The following is an 11756-nucleotide window of genomic DNA, read 5'->3' on the forward strand; positions in this document are numbered from 1 at the left end:
AAAATTATTGTCATATTTAAAAAAAATTTAACCGTCTAGAAAATAGTATTTTTGCAATCATTTTTTGCTTAAATTAGAGATTTTCAAATTAGTTGAAATTTTGTAGATATGATGTTTACAAAAAATTACGTTTAAATTTATTTTCTAAGTAAAATTTTACTTATGTATTTATTTTAACTTAAAATAAATATATACTTTTAAAATCCAGCCTGGGTATAAAACCACCATAAACAAAAAAAACAAAAAAGAACCTTGTTAATATACATACACCTCGCGTCAGAAGAGTCTCTTAAACGTCCATCCCCAGTTGTATAAATATATAACGGACTGACTTGTCAATAATAAAGAGACAAACCGAGAGAAAGTGAGGATTGGAAAAAAAAAAAGTAATAAAATTGGCTTTATCCAAAGTCCAAAACCGGGTCTCACAATATTTTGGTCCCACACGTCATTTTGTTTCGAGACCAGATACTCATGACTGATTGCACCGAGAACCCATGACCATGGCGAGGCCAACTGATGCCTTGGCCCCAGTTGCTGACGCATTGAGTCATCTAGGGTGGTAAGAGCCTACCTGTCTTAGTTGCTGACGCTATGAGTCATCTACGGTGGTAAGAGCCTACTTGTCTGAGGGCCTTCCACCTAGGGGTGGGCAATGGGCCGGGTCAGCTCGACTTTAAAGTCAATATAGAATCGGGTCGGATCGGGTTACAAGTCTAAATCTCAAGCCCTTATCTTACTCAAAGCCCTCTTTAAAGGCTTTAGAGCCGGGTTTTAGGGTCGGGTTTTAGGGCCGGGCTTATATATTTTATTCGTTTTACAAATGTCATTTTTTCGACAAAATTTTTTTTGGTTTTACGTATTCAAATTTTTGCTCTTTCGTATTTATAACTTTAATAGTGTGGGCCGGAAACCTTTAGTTCTAGACTTGGCTTAGATGTGAATAAAAATATAATTTATAAAAGTAAGTGGGAAAATAAATTGAGAATAATAAGTTCTAGACTTTGATTTGATGATCAAAGGGATAAAGTCTTATTTTTTATTAGGCTAGTGCTCATTGTTTTTTCATTTGCTAGATAGGTTGACAAGTTTTTGTTATATAAGACAAGTAATTGAAAATACCTTTGGGTGTAAGTGATAAATTACAAAGGACAATGTTATTTTAATTTAAAATATTTAACAAAGAGTTGGACAATTATGGTACGTGTATTTATAGTAAAAATATGAAACTATAACTAGGGATTGGTTAGGGCTGAATTAGGGTCGGGCCTATGTTTCAGAACTTTAGCCCTAGCCCTGCCCTAGAAGGCCTTAGGGTCGGGTTGGCCCTGCCCTAAACTCGAGGGCTTTAGTTGTGAGGGTTTTATAGGGCTTAGGGTCGGGTCGGTCAGAGCTGGGTTAGGGTCATTACGGCCAAATTCTCACCCCTACTTCCACCTATAGTTCTACATTCCCAATAGACTGGTTGCATTTGAATTCAGCCCCTATCAATGTACTCTCACTTTCTTTCTTCTCCATTTTTTTCTCGAGTCTATCTAAAGTCTAGACCCAAACTCAAGGGGCCTGCCTCCACTGCTCACTTTAGACTAAACCACTTTCAACTGTTTCTCCTTTTGGAGCTACAACTTTCGGTGTGTGTGCTTTTTTAAATCAAGTGAAAATTTTATTTATAACAAATTTTACAAATAATTAAGACAAATGTACAATAAATTGTGCCGCAAGCCCTTTCTAAATAGCAAATTTTATCTTCCTAAAAACAAACTCATTAGAACCAACTGTTATAACGTGTCCATAACTTTCTGAAGTCTCTTGAGGAGCTCAATAGATTGTTGTCCCAATAACCCAAAAATATCGAAACTGAATGGAATAAAACAATACTAGTTAGCTCTACAATATTGAATTCTTTGTGCTCTACATATTATTATGCGATGATGGGGAGATTGTGAGAACCTGAGGGCTTTTCGGTCTTTTCTCCTTTTATGACTACTTAAGGTTCGAATTTCTCTTAGGAGGGAAACTTGCCTTTTTTGGCAAAGATTGACTGATGGATTCCGATGGGTGGACTATTGTTAACTCCAGTATAGAAACAAGTATAAGTGCTTAAGAAATTACATACAATACCTGATCAGCAAAGGACTCTTGAAGGAATTCATTAACAACAAACTGCAACAATCTAGCAGAGGTCCAGAACAAAAGGACTACATCCAATAGTACGCCAACAGTGGTGAACCACAAAAACAAAAGAGATGTCAAACTACTGGGGCTTTTACTCAAACACGTGTCCCAACAATCAATGCCAAAATAGAACATGACTCCCCCCATTCCACACTCCCAGTTTGCAAATGGATCCACCCATATCGTCCAGATTCACCGACCTACAGTTAGGTTGCTTATTACAACGACGATGTATGGCAGCGCACATCAGCTAATCCAACACGGTACACACAGTTCGCAAAGAACCGCCATCATATGAGCAAAAGAGTATCTATGCTTTCTCAAAGGTCAATTCAACATATTTTATTTATTTCGTCAATATCTTATCTCTCTGTTCATCAATAAAGTTATCCTTCTTTCATGGAACATGTTTTGTAGAAAAATACTTAGTTCACAATGTCAAACTAGTTTGCTTTCACACACACGTTAGAACGACTAACGAACTGCCATAACCACAAAGTCACACTTCGACTCCCCAATAGCAAAGGAGACGAACATTACACTAGGACGATGCACCCAAAAAAAAACTTTGTCCATACGAAAAACTTAGTGACCAACTCATCCCCCATAGCAAAGGAGACGAACATTACACCATCGATGCACCCCAAAAAAAAAACTCCGTCCATACGAAAAACTTAGTGACCAACTCAAAACTCACCATTACTCAAGAGAGACGTCACCAAACCATATAGGATGAAGCGTACTGATCAACCAGCAGTACGCTCCAATACGTCCTGGCCACAAATTGCCCCTGATCCCGTCATATGACCACACCAAGATCAACTCACAATCATAGTCGCACAACGCAAAATATATATTGGGGGCTTCACCAATAAACAAATGCACCGATAGAAACACCCCACCAATCCGGACGTATCTTCTACCATTAGTCTATATTAACAACCACGTGTAAGGTCGCATTTCTTTTTTAGGATTAACTCCACACGTGCTTTCCTCACGAGCTCACTCTAAAGTGACTCCAGCTGGGTAAATAGTCTCGCCAGTTGGGGACCTATATTTCTAGCTAGGACCAGTTTAAGATCGAGCTATCATGGTATCATACCAATGGAGAGTGGAAGCTAGGAGCAACTCAACATAAACTTACCTCACGATCTCACTCCAAAATGACTCAACTGGATAAATAGTCTCACTAACTAGGGACCTAAACTTCTAGGACCAGTTTAGGATCGAGCTATGATGGTATCATACCAATGGACGACCTCATCCAGGATCAATTCTACACCGGCTTACCTCACGAGCTTACTCCGAAGTGACTCCAGCTGAGTAAATAGTATCGCCAGCTGGGGACCTATATTTCTAGGACCAGTTCAGGATCGGCGAGCTAACATGCATGGTATCATACCAATGGAGAGCAGAAGCTAGGAGCAACTCAATATGAACTCGCCTCAGGAGCTCACTCCAAAGTGACTCCAGCCAAGCAAATAGTCTCGCCAACTGGGGACCTAAACTTTTAGGACCAATTCAGGATCTACCTATGATGGTATCATACCAATGGACGATCTCGTCCAGGATCAACTCATCATATACTCGCCCTACGAGCTCACTCCAAAGTAACTTAAGCCGGGTGGACGACCTCGTCCAAAAGAAACTACTCAACATTGGAACAACCACTCAGTCTACTGAAGCGTCACCGACCGTAACGATTGCCTACTCATACATATGACAATCTAAATCTAGGTGCGTTCCAGCACAAAACTACAAGCTACGGAACTATACTTCTAACATCATAGCTCCCACAACAACATCAACAGAGTTTTACTATGCTAAAAACAAAGGAATATTAAAGCAAAATAGATCATCAAAGCTACTCAAAAGAACTGCTTGAGCTACCTTACGAAACGAGTTCACAAAAGCTTCATAGTATCAAAAGAACTGCCGAAGTCACCTCAGGAAACCAGTTCGCAAAAACGCGATGCATGAAGTATCGACTTGCTCAAACCAGTCCAAAAAGTAAACAGCCTTCCGTCACTCCAACGTAACAGGCAAAATTTAAACATTATATTACTCAAACTATGGGGACATGCCCCCATCATCCATAACTCCATCAATAAAGTCGGATAAGACAGCATGATGATCTTTGAAAAGCACATCAACAGGAGCATCCTCTGTTAAATCGACACCACTTGCACCTCCAGATTGTCCACCAGCTTTTTGCTTTCAGCCAACTCCTTCATGGCACCATCCAAAACAATATTATCCAACAAGTAGCTCGCCACCAATGGCGACTTAAAGCTACAATCAGATCGCTTCACCAAATGGGATTTTCCCGTCTTAGGATGAACATATGACAAACTCATATCGAGCTCAACACTTTTGCTCTGTGTTTGCATCCCCTTAGCACAATCCTTCATAACACTTATTTGCTTCACAGTAGGAGAAGAAACAACAGTCGCACTACCGACCTCCTTATCAAAAACATCCAAGTCAAACTCACTAAGGTCAATAGTTTTAGAGAGAGATGGACCATCCATCGCCACCTTCCCATCACAAGTTCCTACAGTCCCCACATTATCAACAATATCACCAACCTTCCTTTTCAAATTTGGTGGTTGAATTGCCACAGTCACCTCCTCCAGATCAAAGAAAGAGTCTTCTTGGCACAAAAGACGTTCCCGGTCATTCTCACCCATAGGACGCTTGCTAATAGAACGCAGCGTCAAATTATTTCCAGCATTCGAACTACCCCCAAGGCTACCACCAGTCCTCATCCAAGTTGACAGACACACATCTCTCGGTTCGTTCACAACAGCTTCAGCCACCTCGTTCCCCATGACAAAGTCCGAATCACTCACAAGTGAAGGACATTTCTTCTTACTCCTTCCTCCTTATTGATTCCTTTAATTCTCTTCGAAGAGAAAAAGCTTGACACCACAAGAAGTTTCCTCCTTTTCTCACCATGACTCAAATGCGCAAAACCTTCAATCTCCTTATCTTAGTTCGCTTGGGAATAAAGGCCTCAATTCGCTTAGTTCTCACCACTAGTCATTCTCTTATATGCTTCCCACGTGTGACCTACTCTCTTATCAGATCGCCCCAATAAACAAGAACGAATTAATGAGAGGGGGTTGTGTGAGGGACTAATATACACAACCAATATATATCATACACATGTCCAGCACAACTCATCAAGAGAACATTCCCCCCTCATGACAGCTTGCTTCATAGCGAACCAAACTGTCTCTCCATCATGAATTGACACCATCAGAAGACACCTCCCCGACGAACTCATGACAAATCGCTTCACAACAAACCAACATAATCACTTCACCTAATGACCTCATACACTCACCCTACAACCTCACTCCAAAGTGACTCAAGTCAAATGGACGACCTCGTCCTAGAGCGGCCTCCATAGTGCGTGCTCACTCACCCCATTCAATAACGGCTAGTAACGTACGCCTTCACTGATGCATTCAAGGTTGCAACTTTAGTCATGCACCTCATCAATCGCCATAACTCACCATCATGACCTAAAGACCAGGATCTGACCTGACGATAAAGAAGAGGAAGGATCGCCAATGTTTTCTATATAAAGGGGACAAGAACTACGTTTGACCTGATTCAAGTCCTACCCCAGAGAGAGAACTTGATACGTAGGTAGTTCGTCCATACGAACTCGGTCAATTCAATCCAATCATCCCAATCCCTTGATCAAACCTATATTTGTAAGGATCACCAAAAACATCCTTTACAGGTACATTATACATGTGTGTCATATTTTCTCTTCATGTAACATTGTACACATGAATTCATCAACTCTGCAAGTACTAGACAGTTCTTTACCAAAAAAAAAAGAAAAGAAGAAAGATAGTTGTGTGTTTTTTATGCACACATGCATTAGGAAATAGGCCAGGAATTCTAATTAAGTAGGAATTCCTCAAAGGAAAACACCGAATTAGTCCTCTAAAAGAACAAGGTTAGTTTGCCTTTAAAGACAAAATCTTACTATTGAATTCTACGTACATAACCTGATAGTATGTTTTTCTTATATATATACACGAGGTAGAAATTCTAATTAACTAAGTAGCAATTCGCGGTCGTCAAACAAAAACAGGCCGGGAACTAGCCCTCTAAAAAGCAAGGTTATTGTGCACAAAATTATATAGTATTTAGTTCTACACCCATAGATGATAGATGTCTACAAAAGCATCGTATTTAAGCACAAAATTCAAGTTTTAGTATGAGATATATCTAAATGCAATTAATAGATCGATGATAAAAGCTAAAAACCTAGTGTATATGTATCAGTTAAACATGCAAAGGCAAAAAGATATAATCGCTAACATCAACCAACGTTATAGTCAGGCTTGCAAGTTACAATCTAACACAATAGATAGAGCTACGCACAGTGAAATCAGTAATTAAACATATAGCGCTTAGCTAATATGTGTCCAGTTCATTGATCACTTAAAAGGGCCGGTGTAATCTCTGTGAGAGTCTGGGATAGGATTCCACTCCCAAAGCTTGTCTGAGAAGTTTGTAATTGTGTTTGGTAGGGTATTGAGGACTAGTGACTGGGAGTGAGAAGATGAAGGCAAAATCTGAGTGAGATTCTGTTGATTAAAATGTTGTTGCTGCTGTTGAACATAAGCATGTTGGTAGTCTACTAGCCTACGCAAGTCATCCGCGGTCGGCATTGGAGGGTAAGTGAAGAGGGTACCAGTACAGGTTGGTGGTTGTATGATTTGCCTTGAATATTGTGAGAATGCACCCCCAACCTCTTCAACTGAAGCCGGAGCGAGTGTGGAGGTCATAGGAGAGATTGCACCAATATTGGCAAGCCCAAGAGCAGTCCCGGTATCAGTGCTACTGCTTGCATCCGCTTCATTAAGTTTTTCTATCTCACTTGCCGATGAATTATTATCAAATGGTTGGAAGCTTGCAGATCCATTACTAACCAGATTATGTTGTATTTTATCTGAGTGAGTCCCTCTTGATGAAGATGGTGCTGAAGAATGTGAACCTGGAAGGCGGGAGTGGTCTTCTACTCCAGGTCTTTTGTAGACTCGACAAAGCGAAATTTCAGCCTGAAAAATATAAGGACTAATTGTACAGTTCTTTTCCACTTAATTAGGAGAAAGAAGCATGACTCAACAAAAGGAAGAAGCATGACTCAACAAAAGAGAAATATAGCTAGCTACCATGGATGTACTACAAATATACTTGGAACTCAAAAGAAGTGCAGAAATGATGAGTCAAATAACGCCAACTTTCCCTCCGGAAAATGAAGCTATATATACAGGCACTAGCTATTCGATCATGACCACCTTGAACTTTATCCTAATAGAGGTTCGATCCCTTCTCAGGCTAACTGTACGTTCACCAAGAAAATTGTCAAAACTAGAGTTCCACTGAAAGGGGAAAGCAAACAAACACATGGGAATGATTATTATCGGGCATGGAGCGCCTAGCCTTCCTAGGGTTTCCCTAATTTGGGATCCATGGGAGTAGGGCTTGTGAGATTCACACCAGACTACACCGATAACACATAGACGATACTGGTACGCACAACCCAACCTTTCTCTATAAAGAATCCTAACAGTACAAGTAGCCGGGCACATATATCTCCGATCAAAACTGGCTTTTAATGAATTTCGGTTAATATTTACTTTCTTGTTTTATTTTGTGAAGTCTTCTTAGTTAGGGGAATGATAGTAAGAGGCTGATGATCTCTCTCACACACTTGATTGAAGTTATCAAATGAAGGATGAAAAAAATTAAGTCTATCTGTTTAGATTTTTTGTTTTGTTTTGATGAAGTCTATCTGTGTAGAAACTTGCAAAACTAAACTATCTTGATTTTATGTAATTTCTCAGTATTTTGATTCTTCAATAGTTATGATGTGAGTTGTACCTTTTGGTACCGATCAGTATCGTGCTGTGGCAAACGGTACTCGTTCATGATCCAACTGGTTCTAATGCCTTTGGGAGCTTTCCCTGAGTAGAAGACTAGGGTTTTCTTGAGCCCAATAGAGCGCAGGTTCTCAGTTCGAATCATTCTGTCGGCTCCCGTAGCCTTCCAGTAGCCAGATGTTGTCACACGATTAGGGCGATCTCCATTTCGATACTTGCGGTCTCGCGGCACATAGAAGAACCATTCTTTCTCTCCTATTGAAGCTAATGCTGAGAACAACGAAATTTAGTTAGGAAAGCTTCCTCTGTCTAATTAATTAGGAGTAGTACTACTGTCGTCTTTATCTCTCTATATATACCATACTCGTTGTGGGATTTGAATGGAGAGAGAGGTTCGATGGAGTGTGATACCTGGAAGCTCCCAAGGGTCATAGCGATATAGATCGAGGAAGGTAATGAGCTCAACATTAAAGCGTTTGCCCTCTACCTTGCGGCGCAGATAGAACTCTATGAGTTCTTCTTCGGTGGGGTGGAAGCGGAAGCCGGGCATGACCATGTCGTGGTCGTGGTTGTCCTTATCGTCGTTTTGGCTCATGGCGGCTGCAATTGCCATAAACTAATAACTGCTAGTAACAGTCATATATGAGCAACACTCTTTATTGAGTTGAGTAATCTTCTGATCTCCTCCTTTATACTAGCTAGAGATCGAATGAAGAGAGAGGTTTGCACGGTTAGAGGAGCAGCCAGTAGTACTAGTAGTAGTCCAAGTGGTGTGGTGGGGAAGATAAGAGAAACGGTTAAAATGTCAAAGGCGTCCACATCATCCACCACAAAGTTAACTCATCATAGTCTCTCTGTCAATCTCTATGTTAGCGTGCATACATACAATAGTACATATAGGGGGAAGTTATGTAAAAAAGAGTAGAGAAAAGGATAGAAAGAGGAGCAATCTAGGATAGAATTGTAGAAGAGAGTGTTGGAGAAAGATCTACAAGCAGAGCTTTCTTTCTGGTCCTACTTGGATAATGAGGACTGCATTTGGACCTTAATAGATGTGAAAGGGACCTCTCAAAAAGCGGACAGCTTGGCTCTAGCCAGTTAGCGGTGGCCTCGGCCCCCTTCCCCATCGTCACTTCGGTTTCTATCCCTTCCTATTTTATTTATTTATTTATTATTATTATTATATATATTTTTTTAATTCTGAATTTAAACTTCTATTTCGCGAACTTCAATTAGTCCTATGTGTGTTTGTCAGGTAACATGATGAATTAAAAGCTTTATTTCCATTCATGCATTTCATTTCTTTTGGAACAAGATTTCAATTGCCTCTGTGAAACCCTTTTCTACCTGAAAAGGTAGTTCTTAGCCAGCGCCCATAATATCCATATCGTTGCATGCGTGGATGCCTAATTTTCCGATATATATCAGATTTTCAGAGATATATATTTTTGGTCATCTGACCATATATCTATTAATCTATGTATTAAATATCGAATATCCAAATAAATCAGACAATATTTGAAAATTAAACAAATTACTTGAATTAAAAGAATGACAATAATTATTGATTGATGACAAAGTTACATAGATAGTTCAAACTTACATTATATATATATATATCAAATGCAACTAATTCAAATTACACACTATTGAATTATAAACATAAAGTTTGGACCATTATTCACATGCTCAATTTTTTTGTTTAGCTGCAAACACTACTAAAGTGCATGATAGACTACAACTTGCAAATTGCAAATTTATGATTGTAAAAGTTTCGGATATATCCAGAATATATATTCAAATTTTCATTGCTATATATAAAAAATGTAAGCGAAAAAGGCCAAAGGATATATATTAATTATATAAAAAATAGTGATAAAATTAGTGATTTTAATATATATACCCTATCCTATATATATACCCTAAACCGTAAACCCACCGTAAGGGAGGGATCTATATACAATAGTTTATACAATGGTCTATATCTCACTATAAAATTCATTTAATACTTGATTTTTTGTGGATATGAACTTCTCACTATAGAGAACATTCCTATAAAAAATGAGCTCATTTGGAAATTTCTAAATTTGCCAAAAGAGAATTGCAAAATTTTCCTGATATGTATCTATGGTTAATCATATCCACAAATTATTAGCACTTAACTCATCTGTAGGTAGGGGGTGGTGGTATAAACTATGGTATAAAAAATATTCGGAACCTACTCGATCTATATATATCGCCTAAAAAAATATTTAATATTTGGGATCGATATATCCAAAAATATCCACCTTTGATTTTTCGACATATATCATATATAGTTGTGATATGATATCCGGATATTGTCTATCTTGATTCTTAGGACATTTCCAATAGGGGTGTATACCGTAAATTATTTGTAATACTCATCATCAAAAACTACACTCTCCTAATAGCTAGGGGATGCAAACACTGTACATTTAATAATCATCAACTTGTAAACCTAAAGGAAAATATTCCTCCAGATTTACACAATGACATAAAAACATGGACATCATTTGGAATGCCACATGAATTGAAAGTGTCGTTTTTAAGTTTGTTTCGTGTTTGTGTACACGCCCTAATTTTTATTTTTTATTTATTTATTTTTGCAAGTTAAAAATACATTTGCATCCGACTAGGATTGAGATGCAAGCCATCGTAAAGGCGTCGTGGTACATTGGCACCCATTGGAGTTGCCCATCCTTTTTCTTTTTCGTATTACGTACTGAGAATTGTTAAGAAATGGAGCACATCCAGTACAATCTTTCTGAGTGCTTTTTGCATTTATTATGTGGATCTCACGGGCTAACCTGACTCAATCACTATCACTTGATGCCGTGTATTTTTCTTTCATCATCACTCGTTTAGTCAAGTTTTTAATTATCTTCTTGGAACCGTGTCTTCAGGCTAGCTAGGATTCTTTGCTTAATTTGTTCTGAAAAAGCTAACCCATGTCTTATTAGAACCAAAGGTTGGCCCTACATTGAAATCAACGAGAAAATTAGATTAGAATCCAACTGAACACCATTCAACACTACAACTATCTTTCACTGTTCTTTATCGAAAAAAAAAAAAAACTATCTTTCACTACGTCCAACCTCTGAAAGGGCCACTCTTCCATTCAAGACAAAGTGAATGCTCTCATTCATGACATGGGCGGTTGCTTCTGCATACCAAGTTATGTCTTTCTTATCAAACCCCTCTTTACATCCAGAAATCTTGGATTATATTGCGTGAAAAAGAGATACATTACGTCCCAGAAAGATTTGTGATCGAGAAATAAAACTACTATTAGCAAGGCAGAGGAAATGAAGTTTCAATTCTCCACTTTCTTCCAGAGGACGTATTGACTAAGCCAAGACTTTTCCTTTTCTTCTACATTGACTGAACTGTTGTCTGTTCAGACTTCAGAGTAAAGACTCATTTCGTCCTTCAACTGGATTTCAATTCCTTATTAAAACCAATCACTTGTGTCGTAGGAACGAAGAGCTGATGTTAAACAAAATTTCCAATTTTAATATTTTTTCAAAAACTAATTAAACATGTTTTCCTTCATATTTTTCTTTTGTTTTTGTTTTAATTTGCTTTCGTTTAGATAAGCACGTGGCACAACTACACAAGCTGTTAAAGTTTAAATTTTAAACATTTTAA

At 38.5% G+C, this 11756-nt stretch overlaps 1 protein-coding gene across 1 annotated transcript; it reads right to left on the bottom strand.

Annotated features, from left to right (window-relative positions):
• Positions 1-6490: 6490 nt before the first annotated feature.
• On the bottom strand, positions 6491-8834 carry LOV1 (NAC domain containing protein 35). Its single transcript, XM_086588116.1, has 3 exons — positions 8499-8834; positions 8089-8357; positions 6491-7262 (listed from the first exon to the last, which is right to left on the bottom strand). The coding sequence occupies exons 1-3, from the start codon at positions 8698-8700 to the stop codon at positions 6639-6641; spliced, it is 1095 nt and encodes a 364-aa protein (XP_086444242.1). The 5' UTR covers positions 8701-8834; the 3' UTR covers positions 6491-6638.
• Positions 8835-11756: the final 2922 nt, after the last annotated feature.

Source organism: Coptis chinensis, unplaced genomic scaffold, assembly GCF_015680905.1.
Source record: "Coptis chinensis isolate HL-2020 unplaced genomic scaffold, ASM1568090v1 utg653_pilon_pilon, whole genome shotgun sequence".
Taxonomy (NCBI): domain Eukaryota; kingdom Viridiplantae; phylum Streptophyta; class Magnoliopsida; order Ranunculales; family Ranunculaceae; genus Coptis; species Coptis chinensis.